Source organism: Lampetra fluviatilis, chromosome 27 (assembly GCF_964198595.1).
Source record: "Lampetra fluviatilis chromosome 27, kcLamFluv1.1, whole genome shotgun sequence".
Lineage (NCBI taxonomy): Eukaryota > Metazoa > Chordata > Hyperoartia > Petromyzontiformes > Petromyzontidae > Lampetra > Lampetra fluviatilis.
In genome coordinates this window covers 4,038,495-4,059,995 of record NC_136301.1, presented here as the reverse complement: position 1 = coordinate 4,059,995, position 21,501 = coordinate 4,038,495, and the positions used below count along the sequence as shown (strand labels likewise).

Here is a 21,501-nt window from a genome sequence, read left to right as displayed (position 1 = left end):
TCCTCGCTGCTGCCGCTACAGTGCTATGTTACACGTGCGGCACAGCCAACACCACCGCCAAGACTCGGCGGAAGAATGAGAAACTTGGTTATCCATTTCCAAACTAATCCTGGCCGCTCTTTTCACGGAATTTGGTTTCATATTGCACGCGTTTTTTTTTTTTTACCGACACCACTGTGCCCACTCAGGAGCTGGTCGGTCGGCCGATCTCATTAAAAAGTAAAATATTGATCGGGGATGTCTCCGAGTGCCTGCGCCGAGCGGATGTGGTGTGGCCCTGCCGCGGTAGACAATGATGTCGATGATGTCGTCATTAAAAGCAGCACGCACTGGAACCGGTGTTGGCCAAACATCCCCGCGCCGAAAAGATTCACACTGTACACGATACAATTGGGGTCACACACGACAACACCGACACACCCCCCCCCCCCGACTACGACTGCGAACACTTGGCAGGACCCTCCCTGAAAATGAGTTTTGAGACTCGGAAAGGCTCTTCCGGGTGATGTACTGTATGTACGTGGAACTTCTTTCGCACCGTATGTAGCCAACCGTGCTAATAGGAGGTGCGGCTCGACAAGCAAATAAATAATATGAATAGAATTATGGGAACTGCAGCATGTGGGTACGCGAGCGTGAATTAAATAAATAAATATACCTTTTCTACGAGATGAAGTGTCCATTCGGACCTCGCGCAGGGCGTCGCGAGCCTTCGTGTTCAACAATGGAACCCACGGAAGCAGATGTTACAGAGCTACTTCTTGAGAGATCCCTTCATCAAGTGACCTCTGTTGCATGCGTGCACACACAGCCGAGGGCGGTACTTTCCCACTCGCTCTGCATATGACAGTGACGTTCTCCGCATGACAGTCAAACCAAAGCTCAGATTCCCAGCGCTGGACCTCAGCCACATACGGTGCTAAACCACATTAAATTGGTGACCGCCTTGACACCATCAACTGACCCCGGCCCCTACTGGACTGACCCGCCCATGCTGGACATTCGTGGGAAAAAAAGCTTCATAGCTTATCGGATTTCTCGAAGATAAATAAAGATCCCGAGAAATAAATAAAGCCAGTTGAGGTGGTTCGGGCAACTGGGAAGGATGCCCCTGGTAGACTCCCCCTAGAACTGTACCAGGCAGCACGTCCCACTGGGCGGCCCAGGACAAGATGGCGGGACTATGTCGCTGGCCTGGGAACACCTGGAAATTGCCCAGGAAGAGCGAGAGTCCGTCGCCAGGGAAAGGGAGGTCTGGACCGCCCCCTACTCAATATGCTGCCGCCGCGACCCTCACAAGGACAAGCGGATTGAGAAACGAAGATGAAGATTCTAAACTCGCTCGACTTGAGAACTGTTTCGTCACAGGCCTGGATTCGAACCCAGGCTTCTCAGCGGTGGCGGCTCAGGGCTCTGACCTCTGAGCCACCAGGCCTGCTTCACGTGCGAGAACTATAACAGATTCACAGGGGGCTCAGCAGGCGGCCACTGTGGGAGCGTGGAAACCGAGAGCGTCGACGTCGTCACGTTCACGTCGCCTTGCGAAGATCGAGTAGAAGGTCATCACGGTCAATGCCGTTGATGCCGCCACCCCTCTCTTCCGTCCTTCTGTCGAATCATACAACTGTTGCACGATTCACGCCTGACCTCTTAACGTCCCGCCGCCACCACCGACATCTGGCTCGAGGTCTTTCCCCTGTTACAAGAATTGACTCAAGAACCACTCTTGCAGTCTCATCTCCATCTGGCTTTAGGTTTTCCCCATGGTCGCCAACCTCTGGGTGCCAATGCTATGCCTGTTTCAGTGACCTCCTCCCCTGCACTCTGCGCACGTGTTTCCACCCACCACCACGTTTCCTGTTCACATCTACAGCAGTCTCCATAAGCCACAATCTTGTCCCAGCTTCTAAGGCCGACAGACAGCGTAAACTTACGTATGATGAAATAACAATAGGTTTACCGTTTATGGCAATAAAACAGGCGGTGTTAAGATGTTCAAACACCAAACGGATACCTTTTGCAAGGCATCAAGTCTGCATTAACCACACGTTCTTGCGGAAAAACATGCACGACGATCTTCTTCCGCACCGTACGGGAGGTGAAGGGACAACAAACTGAACGCGAAAAGCAGTTCTCAGAATTTCTTAAAACCCCTCCAACGCGCGCTGGCAAGCGTGAGGACGCGGCGGCGAGCGGCACCTGCTCCTGCATGAGCTTCAGCTTGAGCTCCTCTTTCTCCTTCTCCTGCTTGGCGCGCTGAGAGCGCTCCTCCTCGTCCAGCTTCCTCGCTCGAGACACGTGGTACTGCGCTTGGCTCAGCAGGTCGGCGCACTGCCTGCACGCCCACGCACGAACGCAGGGTGTTAGCGAGCGCCTGTTATCACGGTGTCGAGCGGTTGCAGGAGGGCGTGGGCGAGTGACGGTGGGGTCAATGCCACGCGCGTACGCGAGGGGTTGTTCGTTGCGTTCTTAGGTTTTTTCGGTAAAAGTCACGTAGGTACAAAATAAAAATTTATAAAAGTAACATAAAAATTAAATAAAAATCACGACGTTTCGGAGGCAACACAAGCTTTTCCGTCTTCAGGTGGAACCGTCACAGCACGGTAGCTGTATCAAGTGAGAGAAATTCCAAGAAAACAGTCCTTGTATATATACTGGTTGAGGGTGGGAGGAGCCAAGGTAGGCCCTGAATATTATTTTTGTGAGGTTCGGTGCGGCTGTTCGTTGTGTTCGTTCGTGTGGAAGTAGCTTGGAGTGAATGCGCAAAAGTAGTGGAAGACGAAGGCAAAAGTCCCCCGTATAGCCTTCACCATGCTGGCTGGGCAAGTGCTGTGAGCGAGGATCACCGATGAAGGCCAACACAGCTCACGATGGGGTGGTGCGGCCAGAGCCACGTCCGGTCGCATTCATCTCCCGCAGTTTTGATATTTAAACACCGCATCAGATACTTATTTGGGAGGCCCAGGAGCAGTTACGGTATCCGTCACCAATGTTGAGATTGAGCGGGCATCGAACTTTGGTCGTCGGATTCGTAGTGCAGTGCGCCAACCGCTACGCTGTCACTCCACAATCGACACACGACCCTCACACACATGCACTACTCACACACGTGATACTGGTAGGAACCTCCTGGTTACAGCAGCCCACAGGGGATTATTGTGTCCGTCGTGCAGGGAGGGGCTGGGTGGGGAGGGAGGGGAGGGTGGGGAGAGGCTGGGTGGGGAGGGTGGGGAGGGGACGGTGGGGCTGGGTGGGGAGGGGAGGGGCTGGTCACCCCGTGGTGCCCTTATAAAACTCAACGTTTCACCTACTCACGCCGGCTTGTGCCCACCCTCACAGTCGGGCATATTTGCGGAATACACCACGCCGCCGTTGACCCTGGCCATTGACCGAGCAACCCAACGTTCCTACCAGCTCCCTCCGCAGGAATGTGAGTAATTCAGCTCTGACCTGGCTTCAGCTGCCGCCTGGGCCAAGTCGAACTTCATGCGGTCGCCAGACTTGCTCAGGTAGCTGAAGTACCTGCAACACAACAACGCGCACACCGCTTGCAGCCAGCTGAGAGAACGATAAAAATTATTTCACCCAAGAAAATATCAAGGAGTGACAAGGAGAGGAAGGGGTCCCTGCTACGTATTTTGAGAGTTTGGTTTTGTGTGGGAGGAAAACTCGGAGAGCCCGGAGAACACCCACCACGCGTACGAGGGGGGACAATGTTCGACAGCGTTATCTCCTGGCCACACCTCACAGCCCTACGGCTACAACACCCAGCAAGCCCTGGTGCTCACCCATCGAAAGTAGTAACCGGGCTTAACCTTTCCTGAGCTTCTGAGATCTGATAGGGAACAGTCGCATTCAGGGCGATTCACAGCCATTCTGACACATTAAGTAAACGAGGGGAAACTCATCAGGCAGTGGAAAGCGTGCAGCCAAATGGGACCCACGGAGACCAGGGAGGGTTGGTCCACACGGAGACCCAAGGGGAGGGGGCAATGACCACTAGTGCTGTACGAATGATTCTTAACAAGTCGTTGAGTGCCGAGATTACTGTTTAAACCAGGTGAGAGAAGTAAAGAGACCAGGTTAGGGGTCTAATTTGCAAGAGTGACAAAGGTAAAAACATAAAGATTAAGTATGTACAAGAAATCACTTAAGTAGAAACAGGAGCAAAAACAATCTTGTTACAAAAGAAAGTGAAAAACAGTGCACAAACATGAACCAATACTGAATCCGAATACATTTTTGAGTTAGACCGCAGAACGATCTAACCAAATGTTTGTTGTTAAACCCCTCCACCACCCGACATTGCCAAACACGTTCATATGAACTATTGCAGCTCGCCTATCGGTTGCTCGTAGGAACAATTCCCGCTAAAATGAGATACGGCGCTCCGTTTAAGACTGCTCCAGCCAAGCATCTTCAGATCAGAAACCAGGTGGCCAAAATACAATCCTGGAAACATAGCACAGTTGTCATATTGTGTCTGACTGCTTACTGAAGCATCATTTCCAGACCTCGTATTAAACCCACAACCCTGCCCCCGCCTCCCCCCAACGCACCCCCCCCCCCGCCCCACCCCGCTCCACCCCCCTACCTCTGCGCCAGCTCGAGCTCCTTGACGGCGCTCAGCACGGCCTTGAGGTTGCTCTTCTCGTCGCGCAGCACCGACGTGGCGAGACGCTGCAGCACCAGCGCCACGTTAAACATGAGCACGCTGTCGCTGGGCGCCACGTGCCGCGCCTAGTGGGGTCGGCGGGGTCAGCGGGTGGAGGGGGCGGTGGGGGGGGAAGCGGTGAGGGGGGGGAACGCAGCAAGGAGAAGAAGAACGTCAAGAGTCGCCACTGGGAAGCTCAGTGAACCCTCCCCCGTGTGTGTGCACGTGGGCACGCGCTCTCTTGCCTTGAGAAGGGTTTGCTTGCACTCGGCCAGCTTGCCGCACTTGAAGTACGCCCGCGCCAGGAACAGGAGGACCTCCGTGTTCTGACACTTGAAGAACTTCTTGAGGCAGTTCTCGTACTGCGGATATCAATCGCGAAGAACGATCAACCGAGGGCAGCAGCGCCTTTGTGCGCAGGTGAATGTGGAGCAGTTCTCAGCGCTGTAATAACGACGGAAAAGGATGCAAATACACACACGACATCGACACTTGTACCCGCCAACATGGGCTGTTGGGGGGGCAGGTGCTGCTAGCGAGCACCGATGAAGGCGCAATAGGTGTTGGCGTGGCCGGGCTCACGCCCGGCTGCCTTCATCGATCATGTTTTTGTATTGTTTGTTGTTGTAATGTTTTTACCCGCCCCAACTGGACATCTGTGAAAAAGAGCTTTATGGCTTATCAGATTCCTCCACGATAAATATTCTGATTCTGATCTCCCCAGTGCTGATGTTGATACACCGTACGAGGTAATACTGTTCCCCACACATGTACAGTCACTCGCTAGCACGCACTCACGCATACAAACACACTCACACGTACACACGCACGCAGATACACACGCACATGCACATGCACGCACGTGCACGCATGCATGCACGTACACAAGCACACACACCGCACCATTTGCACGGCGCTGATGAACTGCTTCTGCTCCACGTAGATGTGCGCCAGGTTGAGCCACACATCGCACACGTCCGCCGTGGCCTCGCGCACCTGGGCAAACACGTCCCGGGCCTCGCGGATGCAGCCCTTGTGGGCCAGCACGGCGCCTGCGACATGCGCACGCACACGCGAGCGATGGCCGCGTCACACCTCCGCGTCACACCTCCGCGTCACTGGCACGTCTTAGCGGAGCCGGCACGGGGCCCTCACCGTACGGGTGGGTTTCCCCACTGGCTATCTTCTGTGCCGAGCCAGGACCCGAGTGTAGTTGTGTGTAGCTTTCCACTGGTTACATGCCGTGCCAAGCCAGAACTGAACCATAATACGCTGGCCTTACAAGACATCTGAACCTGGCTCAGTGCCAAGCAGGGGCCAGGGCTAAAGGCATGTTCATTGCGTGTGACGTCAGTCAGTGCACCGTACAACCGAGCCGCGCCGGGGCTACGCCAAGCCAGCCCCGCGTGCCTTTAGGAGGCCCTTGCCACGCTGTTTTCCTTCCGCAGAAGCCGAGACGCACCACTGACATGCAATCGCATGCAGCGAACGAGTCCAGATGCGTGCGAACGAATGCGTCGCTTTCCCCACCCCCCTGGCCCAGCTTAGCCCCAAGCCAGATTGAGACGTCTTCTTGCGAGGCCAGCGTAGCGAGCGGTCTGGTTCGGGGGGAATGGCTTGGCAAATAGCCCAATGGACAACCACCGCGTAGTGTGATGAGGGTGGTTCGGCTCAGATACGTTAATTAAGCTAAACTAGATTTATTTGACAAGGTGAGGCCCACTGAGCTATATATAGCTCTTTTTCAGAAGCGACCTGGCCACAAATGATAGCTCAACGAAGTGGCTTATACTCACGTGGAAATTTATAACAGCCAAATATGTTGATTCTAAATGTGGAGGAAAAAAAAGCGGAGAACCCGAAGAAAAATCCACGCGAGCACAGTGAGAGAGGGACACTGCAAACTCCAAATATACAGGAGTCAGGGTCGGGATCGAATCCACGACCTCCTGGATACTAGGCGAGGTAGTTAACATCACAACACCGTGACGCCCTAATCAGGGTCACGTCAAATCAGGGAGAGAGCACCACTGAGGTCCCGGCTTCGGATCTGGATATGGCCACCCACGATTAAACCAGGTCTCACCGATGCCATTAGCCGCGTACAGGTTTTTGGGGTCGTTCCTCAGAACCTGTTTGTAGATGGCCAAAGCACGATCCTGATGACGTTTTTCCTGGAAAAACAACAACAGCCAAATATTCGCACAGACTTGTTACTTAATTTTACTTTCCATTTAACTAGCACATTAAAACGTACACCACAAGCATAAACCGAGTTAAACGTACACACTACGCACAGGTTCAAAGACAAAAGTCAAAACGAGCGAGTGTGCGAGTGTGCTCGTACATCGAGGCGGCCTTAGATTTAGACGGACATCCCACTCTCCTATGGCCATAAACCAAAAAGAACCACAACGTGTTCACGAGGCGTCAACGTCAATCCATCTCTCTCTCTCTCTCTCGCCTTCTCCTTGTCCCGTGTAGGCTGGTGCAGCGTCTGCAGCCACACGTTGCCCAACGCCAGCATCGAGTAGGCGTCGTTCTGCGTCGCCGGCTGCTTCAGGATTCGCTCAAACTTTTTCTGGCCCGGCTGCCACTCCTGCTTGGCGAGGTGAAGGTTCCCGATGAGGGACCAGGCGTCTGGGTGGTCCTGCATGGAAAATAACCGCACGCACGCACAGGCGTGCTCGATCACCATCACCATGCCGTGCACGCGTGGCATGCGTAGCGGGCGTGTGCATTGCTCTCAGCCTTGTCTAGACCACTAACCAAACAGATTAACAACGATTTAAAGCTTTCGTGACTGCAGGGATTCATCTTCTTGGTTCTTTCGGTAAAGTCACGTAGAAGGGAAATAATAAAATAATAAAAATAAAACATAATCAAATAATTTTCTTATGTTTTACCAAACAGATTAACAACGATTTAAAGCTTTCATGACTGCAGGGATTCATCTTCTTGGTTCTTTCGGTAAAATCACGTAGAAGGGAAATAATAAAATAAAAAGAATAAAACATAATAATGGGTGTGTGCTGCTCATAAACATCCAATATGCCTGACTTCCTGGATCTTGTCCTGACGATGGCTGATGCTGTTTCAATTGAAACATCATGTATATATTTGCCAAATCTATCTGTGAGGACTATTCTTCAATTTACCAGTGAGTGAGCTCAAACAATAATAACTGGCGTCGTTAAATGGGGCAATTTAATTACTTTGGCTGTGTCTGGTGGTGGAGGTTTCTTTAGGCCATTAAGTGGCCTAACCCAGAAACCAATTAATGGAACCGGAAGAAGAACATTAATAGAAAAACGTTATCGGTACTGAGGCTCCCACAAGGCCATGTGGGAGGGCGTGTAGTACAGTTTGGCACCAGCTATCATAGAGTGGCAGTCATATCACGACAGTTCTCTGCGGTGAGTAAGATGTCTTTGAAAACAAAGGCGCTACGCCTCTGTAAATAAAATTTACGCCGAAACGCCGAGATTCAGCGGTGAACGGGACCAACCCGGCAACTAGCAGTCGTCTCAGAACGGGAAAAGTCAAATCTGGAGAATACGGTGCTATCGGCCGAGAAAATGAAGAGCATCTCGCGACGGGTCACCTGGTTGATCTGCAGGGCCTCCTTAAACCAGTCGGAGGCCTCGTAGAAGTTCCCCTTGTCTCTCGCCATGCAGCCGAGACGCAGGTAGCCTGTGCGGCAAAGTCGGGGTGGATTTCCTGTTCAAATCAAATCTGTTCGTACATTTGGCCTTTGCCCCATTTCTTATTGCGCAAGGCTGTCACGAAGGTGCTGCGCGATTAGGATTTAACGAGCATTGAGGTGGTGCATTTCATACATTTACAGCGCCTAGGCCAGTGGTGGAAAGAGCACATTGTTACAGCGGACGCGAGTTTTATGAACCCTGGAGGGATGATGTGCCGAGTCAATTTCTCAAACATACAAACGCAGAGAACAACAAACTCAATGGATGGACAGACGGACGGATGGGCAGAGAAATGGCTGGACGGATGCACGGAGGGGGGGGGGAGACTCACAGTCGACGTAGTTGGGATGCTCGCGGAGGATGTTCTTGTAGTGCTGTTCTGCGCCGTGGTAGTTGCACGTGGACTCGTGCAGGCGCGCCAGGTTGTACGTACTCGTCACCGAAATGGCGTTGTAGTAGTGCTCGTCGTGCTGAGCCTCGGCCTTCGCCCTGTCCAGCGACGCCGCGTAGTACTTCTGCTCGCGCGCGCGCGAGCACCCGCGAGCACCCGCAACACGTTTCAGTGTGTGTGCATACACGAGGATACGTAGACACAGGCACACGCACGTGTAGCCACACACACGCCGTGTGCACACAGAAGGGTATGCGCAAGGGCAGAAGTGTACGCGCACACACGGCACAAGTGTGTACACCTACAGGCGTGCACACACAGAGACTGCCAAGCAATTTAATACCATAATTTTAGTCCTATACAGACAACGATGACGATAACATTGGCAACGATAACGACAATCATAACAAGGAAGATAACAATGACGATATTAATGATGATTACAACGACAATCATGATGATGACAATGATGACGATTTGACGGCGTCGATGACGACGATAACGGCGGCAGTGTCAATGAACAAACGGTGGCAGTAATGATCGCAACAATGACGACGATGGTAACAATGACGATGGCAACAATGACGATGACCGCGCCGTCACTGCAATGAAGGTGACGACGATGACTCTGGCGGCACCTTAGCCTCCCCCAGGTTTCCCAGGCGGAAGTGCAGCGCGGCGACGTTGTTGAGGATCTCGGGGGGAACGTCGGCCTGCACCTTCTCCTGCAGGATGCGTGTTGCCGTGCCGTAAGCCGACAGGGCGCCCTGGGGGTGGAGATGCACGCGGCCGTCACAAAGTCGAACCCCACGTGTAGCCTCTCGACAGACTATTGGTGCAAGCGCTGTTGGCGAGTTGCACCTATTAAGGGCAGCACGGCGCGCGAGGGAGGTGGGGTGCGACAGCACCGTGGGCCATCACACGCAAACACGCACGCACGAATGTATGTATGTTAAGTTATTTTGCACCATACGTAGCTAACCGTGCTACTCAGAGGACACGCACACGCGTGTATTTGGCTGGTGTTAATACCGATAGCTAAATATGCTCATAATGAATAACAATAACCAATTTTTTTGTATATGCTTCTGCAGCCTTGATTGTAATTCATAGGCCAACTATAAAACGCCTGTCGCTGCTGCTGACCCCAATATTTACAGGAACTTATCGATCTTTATACACCTTTGAGGGCCCTGAGATCTTCGAATCGTCTTAATCCGAGTACTCAGAGGGCAAGGCTCACTTCCTGGGGTTATCGGGCTATTGCTTATATGTAGATCCCAAACTTTGGAACGCTTTGCCTTTGCTAAAAAAACAATCAAAATCGTTATTTAAGTCTGTCTTGAAATCTCACCTCTGTTAACTCAACATTTGCTCCTAATTCTGGCCGTTTATCCTGGTTCTATGTATTTCTTGCTTTCCATACAGGGGGGCCACATTGGGATCTACGGATGAAATGCACCTTACAAATGTAAATTATGATTAATATGAGACTGACGAACAAACCTGTATGTCGGATTGCTCAAGGATCTGAGCCAATTCAATCCAGGCTTCCACATCGTCGGGGTACTGCTCCGTGACCTTCTTGAGGTGACCCTATGAACCGCACACAACACGTAAAACAAAGACAACGATGATGCCATCTTAGAGACCATGTGGGCAAGTGCTGTTAGGGAGCACCTATTCATTCGAGCCAGGAGGGAGGATAAGTCGATAGAGTCAATTGACTCGAACTTTTAATCGATGCCTCGGATCCATTTAAAAATGACAGCCGCCCAGATATCCAGCCTCGCAAAGGAGGGAAACCCACTACGAGGCAAGCCTGGCACGGACTGATAAAACCAATGATGTCACCAAGCCTCGCCCATCAACTCCAGTCCAGTGGCACACACAATTACTAATCTATTCACAGCCCAGCTCTGAAAAAAATACATTGAACGCTGCCCCTGACACACACACGAGGCCTCGTACCTAATGGTGAATTTTAGTCTGGACAGTTCGGAACGCTGTTCTGAGATTTATTTTGCCATGGAATTTCAATCTCCCCTGTCTTTGTGTCTGCGTTATACTATTTCTGTCATCTTGGGATCATAGCAATATATTTGAAAAAGGTTCAAGTGATTTCCTGCTCAAACGAACATCTCCAGTTTACAGCCCTGAGCCAATGAGGGGAATTCCACATTCCTATGGCAGGGGCGAGTCTATACATAGGACAACTGCTGTTGACTTCTCCACGAAGTATTATTAATTGTATCGACCCCAAAGAGATGTTGGGCTAAGTTAATCCACCGAAAAGGATTAGAACTCGCAACCTTCCGATTCCGAGCCACTCGCTGAACCGCTGAGCCACCTGACACCGAATCGAGAGGAATGTAGCGGTCGTGCCCGTACATGCCGATAATCCATACTCCAAACCGCAGCTCTTCAAGGATTCCGTAACCGTGTGAGAGAATTGAGCAACAATGCTCGGTTACCTTGGCGGTTTCTCTCTTCTCCTGGTCGTTGCTGGTGGCGTAGAGCGAGCCCAAGATCTTCATGGTCTCGTAGTTGTTGGGGTAGGCCTTGAGCACCTTCTCGAAGCAGCCGGCCGCGTTGTCCCGGTCGCCGCGGTAGATGTACATCTGGCCCAGGCCGAAGTAGGGCAGCAGGAAGTTGGGCGAGGCGAACTGCGTCGCCTGGTAGTAGTACTGGAAGGCCTGGTCGTAGTCCCCCTGGGACGGAGAGTTTGGCACGGGCGAGAGTAGACGTCGGCTCAATCGAACGTCGCGAGGAAGAAAGGTAACAATTCACAACCACAACGACCCAATGATTTGATGGGTCAGGATTTTTAGCTAGCGATTTGTCAGCTTCATGACCCAACATCGAGGAAGGTTGACGAATGTCGTGGTCAGCGATATCTACTCAAAACGATCGGAAGGGCACCAAGGAAGCATTTAACGATTTACCATTACCCCTGTAACATCCACCCAGCGATTTGATTAATTGTCAGCATATGGGCGAGGGATTTAATCATCAATACTCTGGCCCAATGACGAGAAGAAAGTGTTACGCATTTATATCAGCCCCAGAGGGATGATTGGTTAAGTCAATCCCCAACCAGGATTTGACCTCGCAAATTTCCCAATGTGAGCTGTTCGCTCTACTTTGGAGCTACCTGCCCAGTGAGAAGATACTTGGTTATAATCGTAAACACGTCTACTCGTGTTAAGAGTTTTGCGGAGACTCGCGTTGGGATACAACAGGAAGTCTGCAGCCGGGCAGCTCGCTCGCCTGCCCACTCGCCTGCCCACTCGCCTACCAATTCGCCCACTTGCACGCCCACCCGCCTGTACGCCCGCCTGCCCACCCAATCCCCCCACCCGCTAGCGCTGTACCGAGGCGGCGACGGTGGTACCTGCACGTGGAACGAGCGCGCCAGTTGGTAGCAGCTCTCTGCCTGCATCGCCTCCACGTCCGTGTTGTGGAACGCGTGCAGAGCTAGGTGCTGCACTTTGCTGTAATCCTGCACGCGCACACACCGGACACAAACATTTACCCCTATAGCGTTAGCGGACAAAATACTGTTAACGAGCACCTATGGAGGAAAAACGAGTGATGCTTGCACCACGACCTTTGTCGCCCCGTTGGTCATGTTTACGCATCGCGCCAGATATTTATTTAAGACTGAGTGAAGGTGCGGGATGAGTTCATTATCATTTTTGCTTGATTGTTGTTGTTATGCTCGTTTATTTCAGAAAGCCTTACCATGTCTTAAGATCTTTTTCAGGAGGGTCCTGGCAAGTTGTCGCAATAAGGGAAGGGGGTGTTGCTGTCTGCAATCCCAATTGAGTAATTTGCACGTCATTTTTCAGCATGGGGATGCTTGGCCAATACCGATTACATTTTTTTTAGCTTTCGGAGGAAACTGGAGAATCCGAAAGAAACCCACGCAGAACAGGGGGGGAACATACAAACTCAACACAGAAAGGCGGCCTAGTCAGTAATCGAACCCAGGCCCTTTTTGCCGTGAGGCACGAGCGCTACCACTGTATCACACACTGGTTCCCCCCACCCCCCTCCCGTGCCACCGACGAAGGACACCCTCTCTCATTCAGACCGTCTCGGTGACGGACCTTCTTGAAGAAGAAGTGATTGGCCAGGTGGTTGAGGACCATGGGGTTGCTGCTGTCGATGGTGTAGGCCTTGGACAGCAGCTGCACGCCGTTCTTGATGGAGTCGGCCTGCGGCGACACGAGTGGCGTGCGGACAGCGACTCGCTTAACATGCAGTCAGCGACACAAGTAATGCCTGATCAACGACTCCAGGATCTCTCACGTGAGGGACGTGATGCCACCAAGCCGGCAACGCTTCAACAAGGTGCCCCAACCCCACATGAGAACTAGACAAGGTCCTCTTTAACTCAACATTGCTTAAGACATTTCCACGTTTACCCTTTTTTCAAGTCGTTACCGATAATGGAGGGAAAAAAAACGATTTTAACAACCCTACTTCTTAAGCCTGGCGCATGGCAGAGGTCGCAATCGGGTACCCGATACCCGTACCCTACCCGATACCCGGCTACCCGAAACCTTGCCGGGTACGGGTACCCGTTTGCGACCCTGGTGCGGCCGGGTACGGGTAGGCCGTGAGTCACTGGTGAGTAACCGTTTGTCACTCATTTCCCAACGTCTTGTCTCTTCTCACAATTCAAGTTCCTAGAATCAACCCACCCGCGCCTACAACATGGCTTCATCCCAGAGGTCGCAATCAGGTACCCGATACCCGTACCCTACCCGTACCCGGCCGGGTACGGGTAGGGTACGGGTACGGCCGGGTACGGGTACCCGTTTGCGACCCTGGTGCGGCCGGGTACGGGTACGGGTAAGGAATCAAAACCCGTTTGCGACCTCTGGCGCATGGGCCCCTCTGGCCTGTGGACACCCGGCACACGTCGTCGTCGCCTCTCTCTCTCTCTACCTCCTTCTTGTTGAGCTCGAGGATGGCGAGGCCGACGAGGGCGCCCACGCACTTGGGGTTGAGCTCCAGCGCGCGCATGAACGCGAGCTGCGCCTTCTCCGGCTTGCTCAGCTTCACGAAGCAGTGGCCCATGCCCAGACGAACCTCCGCTGTCGGTTCACACACGGAGCGCTAACGTTAGCGAGCGAGCGATCGATGTCACTGTCGCATTTATCTATCAAGCGTTTATCTTACCAAATCACCTTGCGTGCGGGTTCCCTTCCTCAGTTCTCCATACAGCTGCTGTGTTAGCAACCTGATTTCATCTGTGCCTATCACGTGACCGACCCGAGTGATTGTGCCTACACAGCAATCACTTGAAGAGAGCGACCTACCTGGGCAGTTGGGGTTAGTGCGTAACGCCTTCTTGTAGTAGGCGAGCGCCCCGCGGAAATCCTTCTTGTTGAACGCAATGCACGCCTTGCCTGCGCACGGGGACACCAACAATCTCAGCAGGAAATTAACACTCTCGCAGTCGTTCCTACCCGCAGTCGTTCCTACCCTCCAATTATCTCGGTTAGCTACATGCCGTGCAAAAGAAGTTCCACATACATACATACTCGCTCACAGCTGAGAGTCCTCACCGAGCAGCGCGGGGATGTTGCTGGGCGACTGGTTGAGCACAAAGTGGAACTGTGCATCCGCCTGCTCCATCTTCTCTCCCTCGAGGAGGCAGTAGCACGCTCGGCCGAGCAGATGGTTCTATCGCGCGGAGAATGCGAGAGGGAGAGGCGACCGTGGCGTCGCGACGTTAGCGCGGAGGACTCGCCGCGACGGGTTAGCGAGCGGCGAAGAAAGTCCACGATGGTGGACGATAGACAACCAGGTGAACAAGCGACATGGAGAGAAAGACAGGCTGTGTGGAGTGGATTTAAAAAAATTAAGTGAAGTTGTTTTGGTCAACAAGGTGACAACTCAAGAGACCAGGATAATTCTTATTTGCAAGAGTGATCTGGGAGATCAATATAACAAAAGAATAACAAATAAAGTAGATCAATAAAGCGGGAAAAATAACTGCCACATGAGAAGTTGAAAACACTGCAGGAACATTAAACAGCGTCCAATAATAAATTACGTGGAGTGTAAGACCGCTTGGGTAGATCATTTCCAGACTGAGCAGAGTACAATGAAAATTATGCTACAGCAACATTGAACAAAAACTGGGTGACCATTGCACTAATATGTAAAGAGACAAGGAAGTCGTGGGCCACTTGAGATGAGGTTACGGGCTTCATCTGGCCCATGAACAATGGGTTCCTCACCCCTGATCTACAGCGGGTGCCCAGCGTCCGTACAGAGCATGGCAGGGGGGGAAGGACGACTCACCTGGTCGTACATGATGATCTTATCGGCCATGGTGTAGAGGAGCGTGGCCTGGGTGAGCAGCTCCTTCTTGACATCCTTGTTTTTCTCGCGCCGTGCCTGCTGCACGTAGTAGGCGGCCAGCGTGTCGAGGCACGTCATCTGGTCCTTCTCGTGGTCGCGGTAGTCTAGCGTACCGTCCACGCGCGCCGCCTCCAGCAGCTTCACAAAGTCCTCCGGCTTGCCCTGCCGGTAGTACTCCAACTGCACAAAGGCAAAGATTCCCCGTATAGCCTTAATGGACTGTTGGGGAAAGTGCGGTTACCGAGCACCTATGAAGGCTGGCACGGCACACGAGGAGGTGGGTGGACAACACCATGCCCGGCCGCCTTTGTCTCCCCAGTGGCGATGTTCACACATCACACCAGGTACTCATTTGAGGCTAAGTCGACCTAGAGGAGTCCAGGACCAGTTCAGACAATCGTCACTGGTCGTGGCCGTGAGTGGGAATGGAACTCGGGTCGCCGGGTTCGTAGCACAATGCGCTAACCACTACACTCCCCAATACCCGCCATTTGCCACCAAGGCGCCTGTGCCAGGCCAGATGCACTTTGAGGCCACGTGAAGTGTCGAAGGATCGCTGACAGGAGGTCACAGGACAGACCCAGCAGGTGCCATGGGTTGGCTGACTAAAATAACTGTTAATTGCACCAGCTGTACCCCCTACTGTGCCAAGATGTACAATTCCCCACCCCACTAGTCACATACAATCACATACCTTCACATAAACACACATACAGATGCACACACGTATACAAAAACAAAGTCGTCCTGTGTGCCCGGCAGGTTAGTTCTCCAGCTTCTCATACAAATGGACAGCTACCTGGAAATGCTTAAACACAAATCACACACACACATTCACACAGACAAGTCATGGACACCGTCGTGCGGGGTGAGAGAAGACAACGCAAGGTGGCTCATGGCGAAGCCCCGGGTCTAACGCCTGTCTCACCGCGAGCGCGATCCATATGTGCAGCTGCGTGTGCTCCTGCTTGAGAATGCTGATGACTTCGTCACCCTCCGGCAGCTGATCAAAGTCGAGCTCTATCACCTGCAGCACACACACACACGAGAACATAAGAAGGGTTACAAATTATACGGGGGTCATTCAGTCCATCTATGTATGTTGAACCTCTTTCGCACCGTACGTAGCCAACCGCGCTAATCGGAGGTGCGGGGGAAAGACAACAAACTAAACACAAAAAGCAGTTCTCTGTTGTTTGTAGCAGATGTATTGTCTCGTCTCATTAAGGTTTTTCATTAAGTCCCCGTGAGCCAATGTTCACAAGACGTATGGGCAGCCTCTTCCAATCTGTATAGAACAATGCGCTCCTGAACTTTCCCACACGCAGCATTCACCTGCGGCGTCCGATTCTATTTTTCGACCGAGACGTTTAGGATTCCAGATTGCGGAGATAATGGTGAGAGCGAAACGACTATTAAGGCCAGCACTCGAGACGACAGTGTGACTAGCACCCACGCACGCCGGATCATGTCTGTGCCGCTGTTTACACGGTCCAGGGCAAGTTTGTGACAAGGACGTGCCACTGATATTGACCGTGGGCAGGAATTAGCCTCAGCCATTGGCCATAATCCCTTCTCGTGCTGTGTCCCATCCAACCATCCTCCTGTAAAGTTGTGGTATGCAATGCCCACAATCTCAAGTCCATGAGTTTTCCTATTTCTCTGTCTCTCAATGCAATTCCAAACATTCAATGTCCAGTCTAGATTTGAAGTTTTCGTGATTGCAAGGATCCATACTCTTTGGTTCTTTCGGTAAAGTCACGTAGGTAAAATTTTTTAAAATAAATAAAAGTAAATTAATTCAGGACGTTTCGGGCGCAACACAAGCGTCCATCATCAGGTGGGGACAACCACAGCAAGCAACCTAAGAGTATGAATCCTTGCAGTCACGAAAGCTTCAAATCTAGAAGAAACAACTGCTTGCTGTTTCTTGCTGTGGTTGTCCGCACCTGATGTGTTGCGCCTGAAACGTCGTGATTTAATTTACTGTTATTTACTTTTTATTTTTTCACCTACGTGACTTTTTTTAATCCGATGTCATCACCCTGGTTTGGGGGCGAGTCTTACTTGCCGGAGTGTCTTATAATCCAGGATAAGACACGCGGCAATAATAAACCATTATCATTTGCGGCCAGGTCGCTTCTGAAAAATAAGTTAATAGCTCAGTGGGCTTTACCTGGCAAGATAAACAAAACATTGTTTTGTTGGATTTGTAAATATTGTTTGCAAGCGATTAGTTTGTAAATGTTGTGAATTTGCTCTCCAACACACCAGTGTGCTGTACTAGCAACGAATAAGCACGTTTTGTTTACCAATTGGCTGCGTCGGGTGGTGGCGGGTTTAACGACACACCATTTAGATTTCAGCTGTCTAACCCACCAACACTTGTACTGTATTGTGAGCGATTTGTTTACCTTCCCTATACTTTGCACTCCTATCGTCTATGTTGTATTACTTGTAGTTGTTGCTGTAACGTTTGCCCCCCCCCCCCCCGTGACCCCATTAGTTGACCTCTGCGTGAATAAAAACCCCAACACAAAGAGCTTAAATTTCGATTTAAAGCTTTCGTGACTGCAGGGATTCATTCTGGCGAATTGCCCGATGATGCTGGATGCAATTACCAGCGAAACGTCGTACTCAAATTGTAAATGTTGTGGTTTCACGCTTCAACACACCGGTGGGCTAAAGCAGTGAACTATTTGTCTTTTGTCAACGTGACACTTTTTTACTGATTGGCCGTGTCGGGTGGTGGAGGGTTACGACACATTTATAAATAACGCGATCTAAACCCAAAAACGTTGATTATGAGGGATTCATCTTCTTGGTTCTTTCGGTAAAGTCACGTAGAATGGAAATAATAAAATAAAACATAATAAAATAATTCTCACGACGTTTCGGCCACAACGCAAGCAGCCGTCCTCAGGTGAAGAACAGGTCTGAGCTTGACAGCTCATCAGATTCCCATGTCAAGCCCCCCCTCCCCCCCCCTCAGTAGCAACTCGATTACCTAGTCCGCATAAGCGAGCGCGTGCCCAATCGCCAGCCTCCCATTGGCCCGCAAGGCGACCACGTGCGCGCGGCTTCAGCCAATCCCGGCGGGCGGCCAAAGACCCGAGCGCTGTCCCCCCTCTTATCGGAGCTACGAAATTAAAATCGGGCGTAAAAAAGCTCCCCCACCCCCCCAACTCCGCCAGCCGCCAAAACGTGAAGACAACGCGGACGAAGCGCGTCCACGTTTAAATCGCCACCCGCTGAGCCCTCTCCCGAATGTATCCCGCGCGATGAGGGGGTGAGGGTGGCGGTGAGGGGGGTAACACACGCGCATTGACATAAACAAAAAACCCCTCTTCAAAAGATTAATTTCCTCACCACGTGACCTCCTCACCACGTGACCTCCTCACCACGTAACCTCCTCACCACGTAACCTCACCACGTAACCACCTCACCACGTAACCTCCTCACCACGCAACCTCCTCACCACGTAACCGCCTCACCACGTAACCTCACCACGTAACCGCCTCACCACGTAACCTCCTCACCACGTAACCGCCTCACCACGTAACCACCTCACCCTCACCACGTAACGACCTCACCACGTAACCTCCTCACCACGTAACCGCCTCACCACGTAACCGCCTCACCACGTAACCACCTCACCACGTAACCTCACCACGTAACCTCACCACGTAACCACCTCATCCTCACCACGTAACGACCTCACCACGTAACCTCCTCACCACGTAACCTCCTCACCACGTAACCGCCTCACCACGTAACCTCCTCACCACGTAACCGCCTCACCACGTAACCACCTCATCCTCACCACGTAACGACCTCACCACGTAACCTCCTCACCACGTAACCTCCTCACCACGTAACGACCTCACCACGTAACCTCCTCACCACGTAACCGCCTCACCACGTAACCGCCTCACCACGTAACCACCTCACCACGTAACCTCACCACGTAACCACCTCATCCTCACCACGTAACGACCTCACCACGTAACCACCTCACCACGTAACCACCTCACCACGTAACCACCTCACCACGTAACCTCACCACGTAACCACCTCATCCTCACCACGTAACCGCCTCACCACGTAACCTCCTCACCACGCAATCGCCTCACCTCGTCCGTGTCCCTGAGCGGGATCTCGATGGAGCCGCGCGACATCTCGAGATGTCGAAGTGTGGGCCCGAGGCTGGCGCGGTGCCGTGTGGGTAGGACGAGGTTGGTGGGGGTGGGGTGAGGGGTGGGGGGGGGCAGCGGCAACGCGCGATCACGTGGGCAGGATGTGACGTCACGCGGCTGTCCGAACACCGCCGGCCATCTTGCGTAGGGGTAGCTGGGAGGCTTTCGTGGCCAATACAGACAGAGAGGGTGCTTCAGAAAATAGTTTTAACACTTCTATGGGACTATCGTTTTTAATTGATGAAAATAACGGATAAGATACGCTCTAACGTGATAACAATTGTGTGTTGATTGCTTCAAAAAGTCAAAGAGTCTCCACTCGGTCGCCATAATTGTCAATCTTCTCCCGGTGGACTCCTGAGCTCGGAGACGGCACATTTCTTGTGGCAAGGCCGTATACAATCTGTTTTATTGCTATGCTACAGTGAGGGGAAAAAGTATTTGATCCCCTGCTGATTTTGTACGTTTGCCCACTGACAAAGAAATGATCAGTCTATAATTTTAATGGTAGGTTTATTTGAACAGTGAGAGAGAATAACAACAACAAAAACGCATGTCAAAAAATGTTATGAATTGATTTGCATTTTAATGAGGGAAATATACTTATTTCCCTATACTTATTTCCCTCACTGTATGGAGTGCCTGGGCAAGTATTGCTGCCACCTGCTGGTCTCTCACCTCAATCGACTCCCCTCAATGCATTATCCCGCCTCGTCTCTATTCCACTCCGCACGCTCTCCTACCTCTCCCCTCTCATCTCACTCTACTCCCCTCCACGCACTCTCCTACCTCTCCCCTCTCATCTCACTCTACTCCCCTCCACGCACTCTCCTACCTCTCCCCTCTCATCTCACTCTACTCCCCTCCACGCACTCTCCTACCTCTCCCCTCTCATCTCACTCTACACCCCTCCACGCACTCTCCTACCTCTCCCCTCTCATCTCACTCTACTCCCCTCCACGCACTCTCCTACCTCTCCCCTCTCATCTCACTCTACTCCCCTCCACGCACTCTCCTGCCTCTCCACTCTCATCTCACTCTACTCCCCTCCACGCACTCTCCTACCTCTCCCCTCTCATCTCACTCTACTCCCCTCCACGCACTCTCCTACCTCTCCCCTCTCATCTCACTCTACTCCCCTCCACGCACTCTCCTACCTCTCCCCTCTCATCTCACTCTACTCCCCTCCGCGCACTCTCCTACCTCTCCCCTCTCATCTCACTCTACTCCCCTCCACGCACTCTCCTACCTCTCCCCTCTCATCTCACTCTACTCCCCTCCACGCACTCTCCTACCTCTCCCCTCTCATCTCACTCTACTCCCCTCCGCGCACTCTCCTACCTCTCCCCTCTCATCCCACTCCACTCCCCTCCACGCACTCTCCTACCTCTCCCCTCTCATCCCATTCCACTCCCCTCCACGCACTCTCCTACCTCTCCGCTCTCATCTCACTCCACTTCCCTCCACGCACTCTCCTACCTCTCCCCTCTCACCTCACTCCACTCCCCTCCACGCACTCTCCTACCTCTCCCCTCTCATCCCATTCCACTCCCCTCCACGCACTCTCCTACCTCTCCGCTCTCATCTCACTCCACTTCCCTCCACGCACTCTCCTACCTCTCCCCTCTCATCTCACTCCACTCCCCTCCACGCACTCTCCTACCTCTCCCCTCTCATCCCATTCCACTCCCCTCCACGCACTCTCCTACCTCTCCCCTCTCATCTCACTCTACTCCCCTCCACCCTCTCTCCTACCTCTCTCTTGTCATCTCACTCCACTCCCCTCCACGCATTGAGAAGCATGAATGATGTTCTATCGGTAGAAAGACACGTACAAAGAAACCCAGACAACCATCGCTCAGTGGGAGATCGCCCATTCTCTTCTGCTGCCCTCCCTGTTGTAGATATAAAAATATCCTTACCTCAAGCGCGCCGTGGTGTGCTGTGGGCGCCCTGCCTCTGTTCAAATCTAGTCTCAATTATTTCCTTTTTCCCTCTGCCTATGACTCACTTGCTTCTCTGTCTCTGCAAAATAAATACACCCACTGTTTTTGTACAGCATCTACTGAACGAGAGCGGTGGCATTTCGACGCTGTCTAAATTCAACCTGTACAAGGCATTTAATCTCACAGCTCACAACGGATTTAATCCCAATGGGCTCTCACATAATTA

General features: G+C 52.2%; 1 protein-coding gene across 2 annotated transcripts in view; it reads right to left on the bottom strand.

Annotated features, from left to right (window-relative positions):
* The window catches only part of CTR9 (CTR9 component of Paf1/RNA polymerase II complex), a 28,329-nt gene extending 8,951 nt beyond the window's left edge, over positions 1-19,378 (bottom strand). For both annotated transcript variants that reach the window (XM_078869096.1, XM_078869097.1), the window contains exons 1-20: positions 19,267-19,378; positions 16,062-16,160; positions 15,074-15,313; positions 14,332-14,449; positions 14,083-14,172; positions 13,709-13,857; positions 12,865-12,972; positions 12,147-12,254; positions 11,227-11,463; positions 10,259-10,348; positions 9,391-9,519; positions 8,693-8,876; positions 8,259-8,347; positions 7,119-7,304; positions 6,741-6,828; positions 5,558-5,706; positions 4,900-5,016; positions 4,595-4,740; positions 3,451-3,522; positions 2,200-2,335 (exon numbers count right to left, since the gene is read on the bottom strand). In XM_078869096.1, coding sequence (XP_078725222.1) covers positions 2,200-2,335; positions 3,451-3,522; positions 4,595-4,740; positions 4,900-5,016; positions 5,558-5,706; positions 6,741-6,828; positions 7,119-7,304; positions 8,259-8,347; positions 8,693-8,876; positions 9,391-9,519; positions 10,259-10,348; positions 11,227-11,463; positions 12,147-12,254; positions 12,865-12,972; positions 13,709-13,857; positions 14,083-14,172; positions 14,332-14,449; positions 15,074-15,313; positions 16,062-16,160; positions 19,267-19,311 — 2,580 coding nt within the window. In that variant the 5' untranslated portion in view covers positions 19,312-19,378. The remainder of the gene's footprint in view (positions 1-2,199; positions 2,336-3,450; positions 3,523-4,594; positions 4,741-4,899; positions 5,017-5,557; positions 5,707-6,740; positions 6,829-7,118; positions 7,305-8,258; positions 8,348-8,692; positions 8,877-9,390; positions 9,520-10,258; positions 10,349-11,226; positions 11,464-12,146; positions 12,255-12,864; positions 12,973-13,708; positions 13,858-14,082; positions 14,173-14,331; positions 14,450-15,073; positions 15,314-16,061; positions 16,161-19,266) is intronic.
* Between the last annotated feature and the right edge of the window lie 2,123 nt (positions 19,379-21,501).